The 21884-nt window shown below is 49.4% G+C and overlaps 2 protein-coding genes across 6 annotated transcripts; both read right to left on the reverse strand.

The window, feature by feature from the left end:
• Nucleotides 1–202: 202 nt before the first annotated feature.
• ZNF34 (zinc finger protein 34) lies at nucleotides 203–12192 on the reverse strand. 5 transcript variants are annotated; one of them, XM_030303625.1, is made up of 8 exons: nucleotides 12120–12192; nucleotides 11653–11748; nucleotides 7544–7627; nucleotides 5375–5426; nucleotides 4869–4956; nucleotides 4430–4556; nucleotides 3871–3990; nucleotides 203–1698 (listed from the first exon to the last, which is right to left on the reverse strand). In XM_030303625.1, exons 5-8 carry the CDS (start codon nucleotides 4899–4901, stop codon nucleotides 338–340), a joined length of 1641 nt encoding a protein of 546 aa, XP_030159485.1. In that variant the 5' UTR covers nucleotides 4902–4956; nucleotides 5375–5426; nucleotides 7544–7627; nucleotides 11653–11748; nucleotides 12120–12192; the 3' UTR covers nucleotides 203–337. The 5 variants fall into 5 exon arrangements, with proteins under 5 accessions (XP_030159485.1, XP_030159480.1, XP_030159483.1 ...); XM_030303620.1 differs by having other exon boundaries at nucleotides 4430–4574; XM_030303623.1 differs by lacking the exon at nucleotides 7544–7627 and having other exon boundaries at nucleotides 4430–4574.
• A 1503-nt stretch (nucleotides 12193–13695) lies between these two features.
• On the reverse strand, nucleotides 13696–16360 carry RPL8 (ribosomal protein L8). The gene is made up of 6 exons (XM_030303668.1): nucleotides 16285–16360; nucleotides 15907–16053; nucleotides 15686–15827; nucleotides 14935–15153; nucleotides 14122–14237; nucleotides 13696–13893 (listed from the first exon to the last, which is right to left on the reverse strand). The coding sequence occupies exons 2-6, from the start codon at nucleotides 16042–16044 to the stop codon at nucleotides 13735–13737; spliced, it is 774 nt and encodes a 257-aa protein (XP_030159528.1). The 5' UTR covers nucleotides 16045–16053; nucleotides 16285–16360; the 3' UTR covers nucleotides 13696–13734.
• Between the last annotated feature and the right edge of the window lie 5524 nt (nucleotides 16361–21884).

Raw genomic sequence — 21884 nt, forward strand, 5'->3', positions numbered from 1 at the left:
AGGAAACAACAAAGGAAGATCCTCTGTGCTGCAATGACAAGCACGCAGTATTTTCTTTTGACAACGCGCTGAACTGTGTGAAAGGAAGCTTATGCTAAATCAACAGTAATGGATTCATTTTCTAAACGGGGGGAATCACAAGAACTTCTTTTTGCCTACCTCTCTCTCAATTTCTCTAAAATGAACATGCACGGCTTCGGGATTAAGGAAAGAGTTGCGTTTGTTTTTAATTAGAAATGCCCTTCATCTGTGACAACACTGTACGGACAATAAATAAAGGGGTGGGGTGGGTCATATGGAGAAGTGCACAGAAGAACTCATGGGCCCTCGTCCACAGTCACCTCGCAAAGTCCTCCCGGAGGTGAATCCTCTGATGCTGGCACATGTTGGAACTGTGCCGGAAGGCTTTCCCACACTTGCTGCACTTGTAGGGCTTCTCCCCCGTGTGGATCCTCCGGTGCTGGATGAGGTAAGTACCCTGGCTAAAGGCTTTCTTGCAATCGCTGCATTTGTACGGCTTCTCTCCGTGGTGTGACCTTTGGTGGTGGATGAGTCTGGAACTGTTGTGGAAGGCCTTCCCACACTCACTGCACTTGTACGGCTTCTCTCCCGTGTGGATCCTCTGATGCTGAATAAGGTGTGTGCTTTGGCTGAAGACTTTGCCACAGTCATTACACTCATAGGGCTTCTCTCCAGTGTGGCTTCTCTGATGTTCAACCAGTTTGGTTTTTTGGATGAAGGCTTTCTCACATTCATTGCATTTATAGGGTTTCTCCCCAGTGTGAATTCTTTGATGTTGGATAAGGTTAGAACTTTGGGTAAAGCCTTTGCCACATTCTTTGCACTCAAATGGCTTCTCTCCAGTGTGAGTCCGACGATGCCGGATGAGGATTGAGCCATCACTGAAGGCTTTCCCACAGTCATTGCACTTATAGGGTTTCTCTCCAGTGTGGATTCTCTGGTGGTAAATAAGGGAAGAATAGGCACTGAAGTGTTTCCCGCAATCACCACACTTGTAGGGCTTCTCCCCGGTGTGAATCCTCTGATGCTTCATGAGGTTGGGCCTTTGGTTGAACGTCTTCCCGCACTCACCACACCGGTAGGGGATCTCCCCTGAATGCATCCTTCGGTGACTGATGAACTCGCAGCTCTGGCCGAAGGCTTTCCCACACTCTTCACACTTGTAGGGCTTTTCTTCGCTATGAAGCCGCTGGTGCTTGACGAGGTTAGCACTGTACCTGAAGGCTTTCCCACAGTAACCACAATGATGCAATTTTTTCCCAAGAGGAATTATCTGAGCTTCTTTAGCCAGATTTGCACTGAAGAATTCCCCAGAATCATGGACTACATTTATCTTTTTTGTCCTGTGTACACGCTTATGGTTATTGAGGTATGATCTCTGTTCAAAACTTTGTTCACATATGTCACATTTGTGAGGTCTCTGGTCAGAGATCGGACTTGACTGGAAGCTGAGGCTCCCTGCAGACTCCTGGATGCTCTCCTCATTAGTCCATGGGACTGGCCTCAGGCATCTCTGTTCCACAGGCTCGTCCAGGCTGTCCTCTGGCTCCCGGACACACGCACGGGCCTCTCCAGGCTCAGGTCCCTGGGAAACGGCACTCTGGCGCCGATCCAGTTCTTCCCCATCAAGCATTTCTCCTGAAGACAACTCACTGTACTCAGTCCTGGTCCCACGAGCTGAAACAACAAACACATCTCTGGACCACCTGTTCTGACTTCAGAAGGAAGGTACGAAGATGCTGCCAACCATCGGTGCCGTACCGATTCCACCACCTCCAGGGTTACAACGCCTTGCAGAGAGGAGAGCCGGTAGCTCAGAGGCTTAAAGAACTCACCCAAGGCTGCAGTCATGTGGCAGTGCAAGTATTTAAACCAGGCCTGACGAATTCTTCCTGCCCGCCTTCTGCCCACAAAACCTTCCTAAGTGCGGCTATAGGGCGCAGGTCCTCATTACAAAGGGACAGAACATGGAAGCTTCATGCCACCATGGAGACCAGGGGGCCCTGAGAGTCACAGAGGACATCTGACAAAGAAGTGAGTCTGAGGCCACTTAACAACAGCTAATTCACCCCAAAATTCAGGGCAGGAAAACCAGGTGCCTCCTCAGGACATCAGAAGGCCAACCTCGTGCCAACCATGGGCCTTGGTGTCCCTGAGCTCCCCCTCGCAGGCTATACCCATTCCTGTGTCTTTTCTCAGGGGCCTGAGAGGCAATTACCAGCCCCTTAAACTCAAGGTGCCACACAGAATGGTTCCTGATACCCTCAAGCCTCCTCTCCTTCCTGCCTTGACCAGACATTCATACACCAACTCCCCTTGCAGAAACATACCACCAGAAAGGTACTTTCTGTGAACCAAGAGAAACATCCACAACGACCCCAAAACGGGGACAACCAAATGTCAACAAGAATGGAAAATATCTTGGAGTGCCTGGGTGGCTGTCGGTTAAGCATCCAACTCTTGACTTCAGCTCAGGTCATGATCTCACAGTTCGTGGATTCGAGCCCCACATCAGTGTGGAGCCTACTTGGGATTCTCTCTCTCCCACTCTTTCTGCCCCGCCCCTGCTCTCTCTCTCTCTCAAAATAAATTTAAAAAAAAAAAGGAAAGTAATTTGTGGTAGATTCACATGGCAGAACATCATGTGGCAACGAAAGAGAACAAACTGAGTCCACCACAGCAGCCCTCACAACGTTCAGATGCGTGAGACAAGACACAGAGCTGAGGGGCAGAGTGCCGTCCCCAGGAGTCAGAGAGAAGGGTCCTGTGAGGAGCAGTGGGAAATGACAGGAGGCCCAGTGGGCTCCCAGGGAACTAGAGAAGTTCTACATCTTGATCTGGAAGAGGATTTTTATAAAAATTCACTGAGTTATAAACAAGATTTACCCTGGTTCTAGAAGTATTTATATTTGAATAAACAGATTTACAAAAGAGAAATTCAAGTCCTTTGAACCAAGAGTTGCTTCTTAGGACATCACCAAGACGTGCAAAATAACGCTTATCAGAGTTGTTCATGGCAATGAAACTACAGAGCACCCTTCCCACTGGCACTTCCAACAAAACCAGTGACTGACTTGTGCATAAAGATGGACACTCATTGGGGCGCCTGGGTGGCTCAGCCGGTTGAGCGTCCGACTTCAGCTCAGGTCACAATCTCACAGTTCGTGAGTTCGAGCCCCGCGTCAGGCTCTGGGCTGATGGCTCAGAGCCTGGAGCCTGCTTCCGATTCTGTGTCTCCCTCTCTCTCTGCCCCTCCCCCATTCATGCTCTGTCTCTGTCTCAAAAATAAATAAACATTAAAAAAAAAATTTTTTAATAAAAAAAAAAAGATGGACACTCATTGAGTGAAAAAGGAGGTGACAGCAGTACACTTGGGAGCACTGCATCCCTGTCAAGAAGCAACATTCGTATGGGCGTGAAACAGCACGAGAAAGGGGAGAGTAGGAACACACTGGTATCTGGGTGATGACATATTCTCTCTTTCTTGTAATGGTCCGTGATTGCCAAGTGGCAATTTTAGTAAAGGAGAATGAAGCGATGGTCTCCATACTATGGCCCTGCCTGACCCTCCTCACAGGGCATGAGCTCTGGAGGGCAGGGCTCCATGAGGTCCCATGGACCCAGCCTTCCCTCACAGCATACCCGAATGCCCTTCCCTCTTCTCCTCTGCCAACAATGCCCCCTCTCACCCTCCTAGAAGATTCAGCTCAAGAATGACCACAATGAGGTACTCAGAATAATGCTGCCCCAATGCACCTTGTTCTCAATTCCGGAACCATTAACCATACACCCTGGACTCCAAAAGATGCCTGTTCAGCAGCTGTTGGGGAAGAGGCCCCCTTCACGCACCTGAGACACTGACTCTCGGTCGCCCTTTCCCTTTGGCACCCTGTGCATCCAGGACCCATGGTTCATCCCCTCGCTCCAACTGTGTGATCACCCCAGGCTTGGGACCTGCACGTCCAGCTCCTAAGAAGAAAACAGGGCCTGGGGTTGGTGCCAAGGAACAGGGCTGCACTGAGCATGATCTCACAACATCTCCTTCCTGTGGCAGGAAGAGAAGCACAGGCAAAGTGGGGTGATGGGGAGTCTGGACACTCTGGAGGGCTGGGGGCAGTCGTAAAGAGGCAAATTGAACACAGGGAACAAAAGTGCAGAGGGCTCTCTCTCCTCTTGGAAGGTACACAATCCCTCTGGGGAGGGACCTGTCTCGGGTCTGGAGCAGGAGGCACTCTTATCTGGGAGCTCAGAGTCAGATGACAGAAGCACAGACCCAGCCCTGCCTGGCCCCTCCTCTAGCAGACCAGGCCTGCCCAGGACCAGGGGGAAGAGGCCCCCAGCCCAACCCCTGCTGAGCCCTCAGTTCCCGGGGCTGTTCCCTGAGCTGCATCCTAGTGAGGGGCCTTACCCAGGGAGACCAGATTCCTGTAGGTCTCCAGCATCACGTCCCTGTAGAGGCCCCTCTGAGTAGGGCCCAGACGGCCCCACTCCTCCCGGGAGAATAGCACGGCCACGTCCTCAAAGGTCACCTCAGCCTGGAATGACAAGGGCTGCTGCAGGCCCAGGTGCGACTCAGCGTGGGCCCTGGGGGCAGGTGCCGCAGAAGCATTCTAGGAGCAGCAGCACAGGGGCAGCTACAGGAATGATCCCCCAGCATGACCCAGGGGAGTGGCCCGGGCCCTTGGCTGCTAAGCCAGCTAACTGAGGAAGGCCGGGGGAATCCCAGGGTCACTCCTCCTCTGCTCAACGCCCCAGACCAGACATGCCTCACAGTGCCTGCTGAGGCAGCAGAAGCAGGAAAGCCCTGTGTGGAGACTTCACACCTCCCAGGGAAAACGGATGCTCACCTGGGGCAGGGCAGACAGGTGCAAAGTTGCCATCGCCTGGTACCCTGGGCTTCCAAGGGGAGGAAGTCAGCAGTAAGCCACACTGGTGCTGAGGGAAGAGAAAGGAACACGTGGAGGCCCAGCCTGGCCTCTCCTGTGGGCACCTTCAGGACCACGTTCATCCCCATCGGGGCACAGCTGGCCTCCCAGGCTGACTCTGCTCCCTGCCTGGGGCTACCCTGCCCAACCTGGCACCCAGTACACGGACACGTGCACAACTCCTCGGGTCATCTGCTCCCCTCAACCTCCCTGACACGCCAAGCTGTCTCATTCAGGAGAAAGACGGAGATACCCATTCACTTTACATGAAAGAGTAAAGACAACACGTTAAGTATTGAGGAGAAAAAGAAAAAGAAAATCAACGGAAGGCATAGAACAAAGTCAAAGTACAGACGGCAAAAAATACAACAGCAGTCGAAACAATTCAGTGGATGAGTAATGATAAGAAATAAAACAATTAAACTCACCTACTAGAAGCACAAGACTCTCCAACAGATGCACACAACGCATCTACATAACCTAAAATAAAGTAACACAAAGGCTGAATATAAGACAGATTAAACAAACACTAATTAAAATAAAGCTGTAGAAGATATATACCTTTTCTTTGCCTTTAAAGCTCTTTATTGAAATATGACATTTATGAAGAAGAGTTGAGAAATCCTGAACACACAGCTCCAGGGGCAATCACAAGGGCCCACACCCACAGAACCAGCACCAACGTCAGCCCTCCTGCCCCTGCAGGCACTGCTTCCTCCCTGCACGCCCAAGAGTGAAGCTCTACCCTGAATGCCACCACCACAGATCAGCTGTGCCTCTGGTGAGTTTTTTATCAAAGGAAATAGAAGCTGTCTATACTCTTGACTTCTTCCCCTCATTCATGATATTTGTGAGCTTTTTTTTTTTTTTTTCCAACGTTTATTTATTTTTGGGACAGCGAGAGACAGAGCATGAACGGGGGAGGGGCAGAGAGAAAGGGAGACACAGAATCGGAAACAGGCTCCAGGCTCTGAGCCATCCGCCCAGAGCCTGACGCGGGGCTCGAACTCACGGACCGCGAGATCGTGACCTGGCTGAAGTCGGACGCTTAACCGACTGCGCCACCCAGGCGCCCCGATATTTGTGAGCTTTTAATATGCATTGCTATGTGTGGATCAGCATTTATTTAAACCAATTAAAACAGAACTGAAAGCAAAAATTATAGGAACAAAAATAACAATACACATTAATAAAAGGAAAATCCACCAAGAAGACGTAATTACAGACATGTATGTATCTACCAACAAAATCCAAATGTAGAAAGCCAATGCTCTAACTGAAGCAGCAAAGAGGAACCTGGCAAAGCTCCACTGGAATGAGAGATTCTAACACATATCCCTCAGAAGCAAGAGGACTGAGTAGAGAACAGCCACTTAAAACATAGAGAATAGACACTTGCCAAGATGCACATTCAAAACTATTAAAATAACATCATGAACCAGGCAACAATGAAAGTTTCAACAACTTCCAAAGGCTGACATCATTTGGGAAAACATTCTCTCACCAGACCGCTGTTATGCTGGAAATATATGCTAAAAACAAGTACCCCTTTCCAGAAAACCATAAAAATGGAAACAAAGGCCACCTAACAAAAAAAATACATTCTTTAAAAATTTTGTTTTAATGTTTATTTATTTGGAGAGAGAGAGCACGAGCAGGGGAGGGACACAGAGAGAGAGGGAGACAGAGAATCCCAAGCAAGCTCCGCACCATCAGTGCAGAGCCCAACGAGGGGCTTGAACTCACCAAACAAGAGATCATGACCCGAGCTGAATCCAATAATCAGACATTTAACAAACTGAGCCACACAGATGCCCCGAAAAATGTGCATTCTTAATGCACTTATTTTAGCATAAGAGAGACTGAAATAAACTATCTAAACATTCAATAAGAAATTAGACACAGACTGAGAAAAGTGGATTCAAGGAAAGATTTAAAAAAAAAAAAAGAACACCACTCAATTTAAAGAAACAAAATAATATCTGGGGCACCTGGGTAGCTCAACTGGTTAAGCGTCTGATTTGATTTCAGCTCGAGTCATGACCTGACCTCACAGTTTGTGAGATTGAGCCCGAGATGGGCTCCACACTGACAGTGTGGGAGCTTGCTTGGGATTCTGTCTCTCTCTCCTCTCTCTGCCCTGCACCCCCCCTTGTGTGTGCTCTCTCTCTCTCTCAAAATAAGTAAACATTTTAAAATACATAAAATAAAGAAACAGAAAATAACACTGGTCCTTTAGAATGCTAATAACAAGTATCTGGCAAGTCCAATGAGGGGGAGGCAGCAGAAAAGATAGAAAAAGAAATACTATTAAAAACAAAAAAGTCAGGGAGGGGGGCACCTCGGTGGCTCAGTCAGTTAACCACCCAACTCTTGATTTGGGCTGTCATGATTCGAGGGTTGTGGGATCAAGCCCTGTGTCAGGCTCCACACTGAGTATGGACCCTGCTTAACATTCTCCCCCCCCACCCCGCCCTCTCTCTCTCTCTCTGCCCCTAGCCCCTCTCCCCTACTGACGCTCTCTATGAAATGAAATGAAATGAAATGAAATGAAATGAAATGAAATGAAATGAAATGAGGGACACAACTCTACATACCATGCATGCAACAATGGCCATCAAGTGTTGTCCAAAATGCCAGGGACAAAATGGTAAAACTTCACTAAAGGACATCAAAAAGACCTACGGAGAAACAGACAGTATTCATAAATAGGAGGATTCGATATCATAAAAATGTCAGCTCTGCTCAAATAAACCTATTAATTCTGTGCAATCAAAATTGCAACAGGACATAACACGAAATCTGACAAAAATGACTAAATATCAAAATAATGATCCACGATTAACTAAGACAATGCCAAAAAAGAAGTAAGGTAGGCAGAGGCATGCCCTACCACCTATCAAGACTTACTGTAAGGCTATGGTAATAAAAGCAAAGTGTAAGCAAAGTAAAGAAGATAACGAACAGAGCCATGCATATGTTAATGACATGCTATTCATAATGGTACCAACACAACTGATTTTCCTTAGGAAAATAAAATTCAATCCCTGCCTCCTATGGCCAACAAAAATATATTTTAAGCACATAGAAGACCTAAATATATTTTTTTCAAATTACAGCTATTCTAGGAAAATACACAAAATACAGTCCATAGAGGAGAAGTTGCTTAATTTTACTCCAAAAAATTTTCTGTACAAAACACAAAATTAAAAGACAAGATGCAGAGTGAAAGATATTTGCAGACATAATACATAAGAAAAGATACACAGAATATATCTTAAAACACACACACACACACAAACACACACACACACACACACACACACACACACAAAGGACAAGACCATTCATTTAAGAAACTAAACACAGAATGACTTGGTAAGTCACAGATGATGAAATCAAGAGTCCAATAAACATTTGAAACGATCTTCAACATCATTGAGAATTGGAGAAATGCAAATTCAAGACTTCTCTCCCCACAGTGTGGGAAAAATATAAAATGCTTCGCAATATCAAGTGTTGAAGACATAAAGAACAATGAGATTCTCAGGGTCCTGCGGGAATATAAACTGGTACAGTCACTCTGGAAATCCACCTGGCACCACCTGGAAGAGCTGAAACCCTGTAAATTCAGTCAGGAAACCTAATTCTAGGTATGTGCCCTATAAAAACTCTTGCTAATGCACACAACAAGATACACAAGAATGCTACCATGTGGCTGTGTGTACCAAAACAAACAAACAAACAAAAAAACACCCCAAAATCAGAAACTTCAGTATCGACTATCAGGGAACAGTCACGGTCACAGCGATTGAAAGAAATGAACCACATCAATGTCAGAGGCAATACAAAGCTATAAGGTTGAATGAAACTGTTAAGTGCAGGATATCAATAGTACATAATGTACGGTATGCAGACTTTTAAACACAAAAACTCTAGTGGGTATGTAAAGGTATAAGAAAATGTGTTGACAGCAAAATAATAATCAACAGAGTGAAAAGGCACCTAAGGAATGGGAGAAAATATTTACAAACCATGTATCTGATAAGGAATCAAGATCTAAAATATATAAAGAACTCACACAACTCCACAGGTTAAAAACCAAAAACCCAACTTAAAATGGGCAAAGAACCTAAATTTCTCCCTCAAAGCATACAAATGACCAACAGGTACATGAAAAAGTACTCAGCATCACTAGAGAACTGCAAATAAAACCACAATGAGTTATCACCTCACACCTGTCACAATGAGCATTATCAAAAAGCAAAAGATAAGTGCTGGTGAGGATATGGAGAAAAGGGAGCCCTTGTGCACTGTTGGTGAGAACGTAAATTGGGGCAGCCATTATGGAAAACAATGCAGAGGCGCTTCAAAAAATTGAAAATAGAACTAGCACATGATCCACCAATCCCACATCTTGTTATATTATCCAAAGGAAATGGAATCACTCCCTGAAAGAGAGATCTGCACTCCCATGGTCACTGCAGCATTATTCACAATAGGCAAGACAAGGAAACAACCTAAGTGTCCAACGATAGATGTAGGGATACAAGATGTGGTACATATACACAATGGAATGTGACTCAGCCACAAAGAATGAAATCTTGCCATTTGCTACAACATGGGTAAACCTGGAAAATATCATGCTAAGTGAAATAAACCAGACACAGAAAGACAAATACTACATGATCTCACTAACATGTGGTATCTAAGGGCCCAAATCATAGAACAGAGAGTAGAATGGTTTGGCTGCCAGGGTTTGGGGGTTGGGAAAAATGGAGACATATCCATCAGAGTACAAACTTCCAGTTGCGCTAGATGAGTAAGTTCTGGAGATATAACATACAGCACTGTGACTACAGTTAACATTACTGTATTGTAACTCTGAAACTTGCTCAGAGGGTAGATCTTAAATATCCTCACCACAGAATAAACAAAAAAAGGGCACCTGGGTGGCTCAGTAGGTTAAGCATCTGACTCGATATCAGCTCCAGTCACGATCTCACTGCTAAGATTGAGACTTGCGTCGGGCTCTGTGCTGACAGCAAAGAACATGCTTGTGATTCTCTCTCTCCCTCTCTCTCCGCCCCTCCCCTCCTAGTGCTCACTCTCCCTCAAAACGAAAAAAAGAAAACAAAAAAAGCAAATGGTGCCTGTGTGAGGTGCTGGATGTGATTATCTCACAATGTACACCTGTATCAAAACATCAAGTGTACATTTAAAACTTCCACAATTCCTTTTTTTTTTTTTTTTAATTTTTTTTTTTCAACGTTTATTTATTTTTGGGACAGAGAGAGACAGAGCATGAACGGGGGAGGGGCAGAGAGAGAGGGAGACACAGAACCGGAAACAGGCTCCAGGCTCCGAGCCATCAGCCCAGAGCCTGACGCAGGGCTCGAACTCACGGACCGCGAGATCGTGACCTGGCTGAAGTCGGACGCTTAACCGACTGCGCCACCCAGGCGCCCCAAAACTTCCACAATTCCTGTTTGTCAATTACACCTCCATAAAACTAAAACAAAATAAAAAACTGCTGAAACTATGTCCAAACTAAGGGTTGCTTTGGGAAGCAAATGGGACTGGGGACCCTGCCTCTAAGGGCAATTTCACTTCAACAGCTTTCTTAAAAAAATAAAAACAAAAACTAGGAGCGCCTGGCTGGCTCAGTCAGTAGAGCATGCAACTCTTAACCTCTCAGGGTCATGAGTTCAAGCCCCAGTTCAAGACTCTCATGGAGTCTACTTTTAAAAAAAAAAGGAGGGGGGGATGCCTGGCTGGCTCAGTCCCTATAGTATGCTACTTCCTTAACCTTGGGGACACAAGTTCAAGCCTCACATGGGGCATAGAGATTGTTTAAAACAAATAAATAATGTATTTTTTAAAAATTGAAAGCTTGAAATACACGTGGCAAACCTAGTCACTAGTGTTTGCTAATCTATTCTCCATATTTTTAAGTTTTCTCTAAAAAAGATTTTTTTTAATGTTTTCAAAGCACAAAAACATGGTGTATTTTTTTAAATACATTTTTTAAAACGTCTTCAGTTCCTGACCTTGAATAGAGGCCTCTAAGAAGACACATAAAAACGTGGCTGCTAGGGGAGCCTGAGTGGTTCAGTCGGTTGGGCGACCGACTTCAGCTCAGGTCGTGATCTCACAGTCTGTGGGTTCCAGCTCCCATCGGGGCTGCTCCGAGCCTGCTTCGGATTCTGTGTCTCCCTCTCTCTGCCCCTCCCACACTCACGCTCTGTCGGTCTGTCGGTCTTGTCTCTCTCTCAAAGATAAAACAAACATTAAAAAAATTTGAAAAAACAAAAACAAAAAGCGTGGCTGTTAAGAGAAGGCCTTGGAGCGCCAGAGGCAAAAGAGGATGGTTAGGAAGGTATATCGGTGGGGCAGGCATTTCGGGGAATTGCTAAAGGCAAGAGGGAAGCGAGGGGCACGGGAAGGGGGATGGTAAATGGGAAGGACAAGAGCCGAGGAGAAAGAGTGTGTTTTGGCATTAACTGACCCAAGCTAGAGACCCGGTGAGGAGACAGATGGGGCTAGGGACAGGGAACAGGACGACTCAGTGGAGAAGCGGGGCGGGGGGGGGGGGGGGAGAGAGCTGGGGAGGAGTGGGGAATACAACCTGGACCCACATGCGAGGGAAAGACTCGGCTCAAGCCGGGGGCTATGGTAGCGGGGTTTATTTGGAGAGCTGGCTTACCGTCTGCGGGGTGGAGAGGAGCTGGCAAGGAGAGGGCCTCGAGTCACCAGGCCATGAGGGTCCCGGGCATCCCGGGACGCAGCCCTCTAGGGCGACCTGGGAAGAGGAATGCAGTGGAGAGACGCCGAGGCTCCCGGAGTCATAAAACCCGGGAAGGGGAGTCTCGGGCGGGGCAGGGGCCCGGCAAGGAAGGACTCCCGGCCAGGGCGATCGGAGAGCGGGACGCCAGGTTTGGGGAGGACACCAGTCGGGGTTTGGGACCCATCGGAAAACGCCGGAGCAGGAACAGGGCTTTTCGTGAGGACTCCGAGAGTGGGGAGGGAGCCTGCCCGAGGGACGCCGGGCGGGAGAGGTCGTCGACAGCGGGGTGGGCCCCGGCCCGAGCATCGCGTTGCTACAGGGAAGGGCTGGCACCCCGCGCCCGGGAGACCTCGCGGTCACCGCCGCCCCCACCCAGCCACACTCACCTCAGCACCGCAGAGGAGCCGCCGCCGGGCCAGGCCCCAATAGCCCCACCCGCTGCAGCACGGCAACCCAACCGGAAGTGACCTCCCCACCCCGCGTCCGAAACCGGAGGTACCCTGGGGCCGCTCTGGGAAACGGACTCCTCGTCTCTGTAGTTAGTCTCCCTAAGGAACTGTAAACTCCGTGCCGGAAGCCGGGAGCGCTGCCACTGGGTGGCAGCCTGGAACCATGACCCCGAAGCTTCAGATCTGAGGCAAGGGGAGGCTTAGGAACCCGTTTCGAAGATTAATAAACTACAGCAATTTTCAGGGGAAAGCTCTCTAGTAATTCCTCAAGGCACTGCCACCAACAAAAGAACAGGTCCTTTCCTTTACAGAGAATGGCAGAGAAGCCACGTGATGACCAAGAAAGATGCTTATTGGTTAGAGCCCCCTTAGTTCAGCACACTGAACGCAAGCTGCGTCCACTCTAACTGGGATGAGGGGTTCCCGGGTGCTTGCTAGTAGAACAAAGCCTCCCTGGGGCCACTTCTCGGCCAATGATCCAGACCGCTTTATCCAGAAGGGGAAAGCAGTGACAGGCAGGTTATTCTACAGATCAGGTGACCAAGCCTAGCCCTCTTTCGTTAAAGAGGAAACCCCAGCCTCCTCTATGTTCTACCCATTACCAAGGCCTAGCCCTGCTAGGTTCACTGTCTAGGTGTGGTGGGTGGTCAAGAGGCCCGTGGAGACCGGGAAAGCAAGACCTGTGGGCAAGGTTCATGCTACAGACAAGTGCAGACCCCACCAAGAAGCCACCTGGCAACAACCAAAAGGTCTACTCTCTGGTGGGAGACGCCTGACTGCACACAGCCTCTCGAAACACCCTGAGGTGACTGGTTCTGATGCACTCTGGGAGATGGTCCCCAGGAACTCTCAGTCCCTTGCCTTCCTGCCTGTGGTCTGTACAAGGAGTGTTCTACCTCAACCAGCCACCAACCTCTCTGCCCCCAGCCTTCCTGCTTCAAGGTATCACTTATAGCCCCTGCTTTTTACACAGGTTCACAAAGGGAACTACTGGGGCAGGGAGCTCTGGGAAGCAAGTGTCCCGGTTCTGAGGCTGCCATTACCATCTCTGCGCCAGACTGGCTCAGCATTACCTGCCTTGGATCTACCACCTTTGATGAACTGTCAAAAGTTTGGGACAAGGTACCATGAGCCAAACAGGGAGCCCATTTGTCCTGAGAAGCTAACCTATCCTGGTCCTGGCTTCCCAATGTACGATGGCTTCCTGGCTCTCCAGCCTGCAGCTTCAGGAACACCACTCTCACCCCAAAGAATCCATACCCTGACCTAGATCCTCCAAGCACTCGAGAGAAGTTAACACAGATGTGGGCAGAATTCTCTGCTCTGTGTACTGCACGGCACAGTAGTTTCCAGGAATCAAGTTGTGAAGATCCCTAGCACCCCACCTCTTCTTTCCAGAGCTTTCACTGTTCACTGGTGCATCTAACTTCATCTTCCTTCTCCTTACACAAAGAGCTCCATGGAGGTCCTCCCGGCAAAGACCCTTCCCTCTGAAACTACAAGCAAGCACAGCTTAGTGGCAAAAGGACAGATTTTATTGAGCTCCTCGTCCCTAGTTTTCTTTCTCCTGCACAGTCTTGGTTCCCCGCAGACGCCCGGTCCGGCGGGCAGCAATAAGACCCACTTTGCGGCCAGCAGGAGCATCTCTGCGGATAGTAGAGGGTTTGCCAATGTGCTGGTGGTTGCCACCTCCAAAAGGATGCTCCACAGGCTGCAAGCAGAAAAAAGTGGTATTAACATAGGGATGTGGACCCCATCTACCTCAGGACTTGGGTAAGAGCAGGATCAACTGACATGTGCCAACAAACCGTAACACAAAAAGGCTCACGTTACGTACCCTCTACCAGAGAGGAGACACTCCAGGAAAGCACCTGTCCATCCAGCCTCCCAGCCCCCAAATCCCTCAACACCCCAACTGCCCGATTTCTGGGTTACTTACGTTCATGGCCACACCACGCACACGTGGCCAACAATTCCTCTTCGCCTTATACTTGTGGTAAGCACGCCCAGCCTTCAGAATGGGCTTGTCGATGCGGCCACCTCCAGCCACCACACCTGTTGGGGAGATCAGGCACCTGAGGGAGGTGCACCATACCCTCCCAGAACTTCAGGACCCTATCAGGCTCTGAGCATCCTTGCCAGTACCCCACCCCCACACCAACCACCCTCTCACGACAGTCCTACACCATCACACAGTTCCCAAAATTTCATTAACACCCCAAAACTACCACTGAGCATTAAGACCCTTCGCAACCCAGGAGCCAACATTAAATTTTTCTGGATTTCTCAGGCAGCCAAGCCAAGCCTTTCCCCACGTCATCTGTAATGTCGACCTCAACCCATGATTCTCCAGGGAAGCTCCCACTTTGCTGTGTCGGAGCGGATCACTCAATCTAACCTCCAAACACCAACAGGATGGCTAACCCAGCCTGACACACACATCTTGGCCAATTTTGCTTACTTTGTAGTAAACATACACTCAACAGCATCCCTTGAGTTTGCCACAAGAATAAAAAGATGTTGCCCAAATAGCAAAGTGAGCCAGGGGTCAAATCTTCCTTAAAGCATTTCCTAGTAGCTTAAAAAAAGTTACACATCCCTGAAAAAGCTCTTAACTACATGGACGTGACAGCAGGAATCACGGAAGGGCAGATTAGGCCACACTACAGACAAGTCTGACCAACAAGTCCCAAAGCCCAGCTCTAGCTGTTGACTTCACAGGCACAGTGTTCAACTGCTGCCTGCCACTCACCAACCACAGCTCTGTTGGCTGAAGAAATTACTTTCTTTGAGCCGGAAGGCAGCTTCACTCGAGTCTTCTTGGTCTCTGGATTGTGGGAGATGACAGTGGCGTAGTTTCCGGAGGCTCGGGCCAACTTGCCCCGGTCACCAGGCTTCTCCTCCAGACAACACACAATAGTGCCCTCAGGCATAGTGCCCACCGGGAGCACATTGCCTATGTTGAGCTGGGCTGCAAGAAGCACCATAGGTCAGTACAGCAAAGTGGTCCCCCTTAACTACTGCTGATCAGAAGCAATGCAAACCCAAGTCCCCAAGAAGGCCAGCACAGCCCACAACATCCAGCCTCCTCCTACACAGCTCTCTGGGCATCCCCTCTAGTGTGTTTAGCCAAACAGCTCTCACTAGGTGAGACTTCTGCCTGGATGTTCCTCCTGACTTACGATGTAACCCTCCTCCCAGCAACCACAGGTCCAATCCCCTCCCCATCTCGACCTTCCACACCACACGCAAAACTTACCCTTTTAAAAAAAAATTTTTTTTAATTTGAGAAGAAAAAGAAAAAAAAAAAGTAAAAACAAAACCGTGCGCGCAAGCGAGTCAAGCGCAGAGAGAGGAGGAGAGAGAAAATCCCAAGGAGGCTCCACACTGTCAGCGTCAGCGCCACCGCGGGGCTTGACGCCTCCAACCGAGATCAAGACCTGAACCGAAATCAAAAATCCGACGCTTAAGAGACAGGCAACCCAGGCGTCCGCGAAGCTTACCCTTCTTGCCGCAGTACACGAACTGGCCGGTGTGGATGCCCTCAGCAGCGATGAACAGCTCCGTCCGCTTCTTGAACCGGTACGGATCCCGAAAGACTACCTTGGCGAGGGGTGCACCGCGACCCGGGTCGTGGATGATGTCCTGCGGGCCGAGGTGGCATGAGTGGCGGGTCCCGGCGAGGCGCCCCGTGTCCCCACCCGCCCGCACGGGATCCCCGTACCTTCACGATGCCCTTGATGTAGCCGTGTCGCTCAGCGAAGTCCACGGCTCGCAGACGCGCAGCGCCCTTGCGGTGCTTGACGTGCGCGCGGAACACCGAGCCGGCGCCCTTTCTCTGCCCACGGATGACGCGGCCCATGGCGGCTGTCTGAAGGCGGCTTACGGTCAGGGCCCGGGCGGCCCAGGCAGCCCCACCACCCTAGCTTCAGAGTCCCAGGTCCCCAGGATCCTCCCTCCAGGTCCCGACCCTTTCCCACCCCCATCCCTGGCCCTGCACCCCATCTCTCTCTCAGGAATCCCGCCGGGGTCCCTAGCTGACCCCAGGGCAGCGGATGGCGGCGGATAATGCCAGAGCCGCCACGCCACATACACGTCCTACCTGCTGCCGAGCGCGGCCGGAAGAGGAGACACGGCGGAGGAGAGCCGCCTTATCTTCCGGGGCGGGGCCGAGAGCCCCTTGACCTTCCGGCACGGCCGTGAGCCCAGTGCACGCCGGGATTTGTAGTCATCCCGCGGGTGCCCGCGGCCCTTACCCGGCCGCCGGGGCGCCAGATCACGCAGGTGACCGGATGTCCTGCAGCGGGGTCCCTGTGGACGGGGCCCGGGAGGAGGCGGGAGGGATGTCCGGACTTCATAGAAGTCTCACGGAGGACGAGCGTCGCCCACTGAGCGGCCGAGGAGACTCCCCCCTCCCCCACCCCCCCCACTCCCCCCCCCCCCACTCCCCCGAGAGGTTGGGTGACTTTCCAGGGTTACGCGGACCCGGATAGAACGACTTACTCCGGGCGCGGAGTCGCAGGGGTCCTCTCTTGGCCTGGCGAATGCCCCCTTATATAGCTAGAGCTCCTTGCAAGGTTACTGGCTCCCGTCTAGGGCAAGGGCCGCTTTCTAGGGTGAGGCCCTTCCTTGTAGGGTTGTGGGCCCCCTTTTAAAATGTGTGGACGGTTTGGGGGAACGTGGTGGCTTACAGAAGACGGGGGTCTGGACGAAAAATAGCAATGTTCAACCACCGCGGGTGCGGCCGCTCCGGGCACGTTGCGACTCTGTGCACTGATAGGTTTTCGGAGAGGTCAGAGTGGCCGTACCCGGATGTGGGTATTGGGGAGAGAGACGGGGGCACCCTGGTCTTTGCTTGGACGACCCGGGCAGGGCATGGTTGGCGACGGTCGAGGAGGCTGCCACGGACAGATTGGGCGACAGTAGAGGTGCGGGAGTTTCAGTTGGGATGGTGGGACCTCCGGGGAGGAGGAGTGTCGCCCTCCTGCTCCCTACACCACTCCCTCCCGCGCACGTGGAGGAGGGAAAGTGAGGCCAGGAAATGGAGAGGGCAGAACTGGTGGCTTGGGAAGGGGGAGAAGAGAGTGAACCATGTCACCGCTGCGAGAATGAGGAAAGGGAGACTGGACAAATGACCCTGAGGTGAGGGAACACGATGAGCCTGCTCAGAACCCTATAGGGAGGGGTGGGTGAGGTTGGAGTTGAGAAAGGGAACAGCTGGTGGGGGACCCTTGGAGTGTGAGCTGGAGATAAAGATCAAGTCTACCAGGGCAGGGAGCCCCCAGCTGGGCGTATGCTGCTGAGTGAGGACTTTTCCGGAGTTCCCCCCCAGAGGAGTGGGAGGAGCCTTCAGGAAAGGGTGCCAGGGGTTAAGACCTGGGGGTCAGACAGAGTGAGAACTGCCCACAGGCAGGTCCAGGTAGAGCTTCTTGACTAGGGCTGTGGGTGTGCAGGGGAGACCAGTAGCGGGAGAGGTCGCAAGGTAAGGGGAGTGAGGGCAGGGGTCCCAACGGACAGAGACTTGCACTCAGGACTTTGCAGTAGGGTGTTTGCTAGCAGCAGTGCAGTCAGGTAGGCCTTGGAGGGGCGGTGACAAGAATGACATCGTGAGAAAGTAAGAAGGGGGCCACGTGGCCACATGCTGAAGCGAAGAAGCAGAGGGGACTGGTGAGGTCCCAAGAGAGGCAACAGTTGGGTCAGCAGGGTTGGGGACTCAGGAGGCATCGCAGCCCTGGCAGGGCCAGGGGCTGAGGGTGAGATGGGAAACAAAGGCAGAAGGAAATGGCAGATAAAGTTAAATTTCCTTATAACCCACAGCCCATTGGCAAATACTTGAGGCAGGCAGAGTAAAATGTTTCTCCTTGAACTCCCTACTGTCTTAATGGTAATGCTTTGCTAGAGGGAAAAACAACCTTAGTTTGACAATAGCGGGGCCTCCAATATCCTGTGAGTCTTCTCTAGCATATGAAAATCTCTTTGGGAACTTCCCCTGGACTCTACCTCCCCTGACTCCATGGTATAACCAGTCTCTCATGGTTCCCAGGACAGCTCTTTCTGCCCACGGGTCCTGTCCCCGTGCTTTAATAAAATTACCTTTTTGCACCAAAGACATCTCAAGAATTCTTTCTTGGCTGTTGGCTCCTAACCCCATGAACCCCATTATCACCCCAAAAAACCTCATCAAGGGGCACCTGGGCCTCCTTGGGGCAGAGTGAGGGGTTTTGAGGTCAGCCCAGGATAGGCTCAGAGGACCAGAAAGGCACAGGGAGTGGCAGGGAGGTGGGGACGGTACTTGGACACTCAGGCTATGTGGTCCCTAAGAAGGTCTCAGATCTCTGGGATGAGATATGGTGGAGGAGGGCCCCCCACTTTCTCTTTGCCCTAGAGCTCAATGCAGCCAGAAGGTGGCTAACCAGGCCTACTGCAGGACATGTGTTCAGAGCCTTGCCATAGGCAGATGGTCAGTAATGCCAGCCCAAGAGTTCCAGGGGATGAATGGCAGCTGTGAGCCCCCAGTGAAGGTTCTGGGCCCAGGGAAGCCTCAAGAAGTGCTGTTGGGAGCGGGGGGAGGCTTGCTTGCTTGGATGCTTCCTCCTGAAGGCCCACCTGGAGATGGCAGGCATGGACTGACTTAAGGGAGGGCAGCCAGTTCTGGGGCTCTCTGAGGTGCAGACACTGGCCTGATATTTATTGTGCCCCTGCCTCAAGCTCAGTGCATCTGTCCTTGCAGAGCTGGGGATCCTGGCTGGTGCCCTCCCCCTTCAAAGTCCAGAGACCTCTGACTTGCCTCCATCTCGCTAGCCTGAATGTTAGTCCCCATGTGAGGGGCTGCCAAGTCCGGCACACAGCAGGGACTCCACAAATCTGGGTCACCTGATGATGGGGACCTCTCCAGGGGCAGCCACACTGGGCATGGGGTTCTCAAGCCTTCAAGAGGGGTCCATCTGCCTTTGCTCATGCTGGTGAGCCAGCCACCTTTCCCATGCCATCCAAGGTTACCTCTTCCCAGCATTTGAAACTTTATTCTTAGCTCTTTATTTCCTTTTAAAGTTGCTTTTTAAATATTTTTTTGTCATGTACACACAAGAATAGTTTGGTTTAAAATTTTGTTTTTTAACATTTATTCATTTTTGAGAGTGGGAGAGACAGAGCATGAGCTGGGGAGGGGCAGAGAGAGAGGGAGACACAGAATCCAAAGTAGGCTGCAGGCTCTGAGCTGCCAGCACAGAGCCCGACACGGGGCTCGAACTCACAGACCGCGAGACCACGAGATCACGAGATCACGAGATCATGACCTGAGCTGAAGTCAGACGCTCAACCGACTGAGCCACCCAGGCACCCCAAGAGTAATTTGGCTTAAACATGCATGACCACGACTCTCTTCTGTCTTTTTGCACTTGGCTCCCCGCCCCCACATCAGCTGCCCTCAGGCAAATAACAACACTATGCTTCTATTCTTTGTGTGGGAACAATAATACTGTCTTTCATACGGTTATTGTGGGAGTTAAGTGAGTGGATATACACCAAGGACATAAAGTATGCCTACAAAAGTCATCAGGGCTAGAGAAGTCAGAGTGGACACACTTGGACACAACCAGAGAGGTGTTTTGAGAGCGACCCGAAGAGAGCCCTAGGAGGCTTTGAGGTACCCAGACAAAATCAGCTTGTTGACATGGGTGCTAGCTTCACAGGATATTCAGGGTGTGAAAATTCATCTGGCAGTATGCTAAAGGTATTTGTGACTCCTTCCTATGTATTCTACTTTTAAAAATACTGTTTTTTTGTAAGTGTGCATGAAAACTAGTAAAAATTCTTGGGATGTCTTTAGACCTCCAAAAGCTGTGGAAGGGGTGGTGTCCAACTCTGTACCTCCAAGCAGAAAAGGGGAGCCCAGCTAATACCTGGGGTAAAATTGGAGTAAAGGATAATTCTTATATATAAATATCCAAAGCAAAACAAAAATGAAGGAAAATATACATGTTGAGACAAACCAAACAAAATTTAAGTGAAAAAAAGAAGAATCAGTTCTTTCATGCATGTTTTTAGTATCTGAATATATGCGCTGAAAGGTTCTAAGTGTATGTAAACAGGCATACCTCACTTTATTTTTTGCTGATACTGTGTTTTTTACAAATTAAAGGTCTGTGGCAACCCTGAATTGAGCAAGACTGTTGGTGCCCTTTTTCCAACACCATTTGCTCACTTATGTTTCTGTCACGTTTTGGTAATTCTTGAAATGTTTTAAACTTTTTCATTATTATTTGTTATAGTGATCAGTGATAGGACTTGCCGAAAGCTCAGATGATGGTTAGCATTTTTTAGCAACATAGATATAGATACAGATATACATACACATATACATATATATACATATACATATAGTTATAAGTTATTTATGTGAGAGGGAGAGCACAAGCTTAAGCAGAGGAGGGGCAGAGAGAGGGGAGAGAAAGAATCCCAAGCAGTCTCTGTGATGTCAACGTGGATCCTGATGTGGGGCTCCAACTCACAAACCATGAGATCAAGAGTCAGACACTCAACCTACTGAGCCACCCAGGCACCCCTAGCAATAAAATATTTTAAAATTAAAGTATGTATGTTGCTTTTTTAGACCTAATGCTATTGCATGCTTAATAGACTACTGCATAAACATAACTTTGTTATGTACTGGGAAACCAAGAAATTCGTTTGGTTTGTTTTATTGTCATTATTCACTTTATTGCAGTGGTCTGGAACCAAACTTGCAATATCTCCAAGGTATGCCTGTATATATATGTAAATTTATTTGTATCCTGCAAAGTATTTTCATTTTCTTTCAATTCCAAGTATGATTTTCTCTTCCTCCCATGAGTTATTTTGCAGGTTGCTATTTAGTTTCTAAGCATATTTGTTTAAACTATTTAGCCATATCTAAATGCAATATCTTATTTTCAGATAATGTAGTTTGTATGATGCCAATTACTTGCAATACAGATGCCTCCCGGGGCCCCTGGGTAGCTCAGGTTACCATCTCACGGCTTGTGAGTGGCTTGTGAGTTCGAGCCCAAGGTCGGGCTCTGTGCTGACAGCTCAGAGCCTGGAGCCTTCTTCGGATTCTGTGTCTCCCTCTCTATCTGATCCTCCCCCACTCGCACTCTGTCTCTTTCTCTCTCTCTCTCTCATAAATAAATAAACATTAAAAATATTTAAAATATAGATGCCTCGGGGCGCCTGGGTGGCTCAGTTGGTTGGGCGACCGACTTCGGCTCAGGTCATGATCTCGTGGTCCGTGAGTTCGAGCCCCGCATCGGGCTCTGTGCTGACAGCTTGGAACCTGGAGCTTGCTTCCAATTCTGTGTCTCCCTCTCTCTCTGACCTTCCCCTATTCATGTTCTGTCTCTCTCTGTCTCTAAAATGAATAAACGTTAAAAAAAAATTAAAAAAAAATATAGATGCCTCCTTTGCTGCCTTGTACATTTTGGCTCTTGTGTCCCTCTTCAAAAAGGTGGTCTCTGCTTTTGTCCCCCCTCCCCTTTATAAAAATAAGAAAACATTTAAAGAAAAATATACGAGATTTCATCGCATAAGACTAAATAGTTTTGTTTAAGTTCTTTTAAAATTACTATATGTGTAAGCATTTATTCATAAGCATAGATTTGTGCGTGTGCTGGGTCACACTGTAAAGCATTTTTTACCGTGTCACAAAAGTTTGAAAGACACGAT

Source organism: Lynx canadensis, chromosome F2 (assembly GCF_007474595.2).
Source record: "Lynx canadensis isolate LIC74 chromosome F2, mLynCan4.pri.v2, whole genome shotgun sequence".
Lineage (NCBI taxonomy): Eukaryota > Metazoa > Chordata > Mammalia > Carnivora > Felidae > Lynx > Lynx canadensis.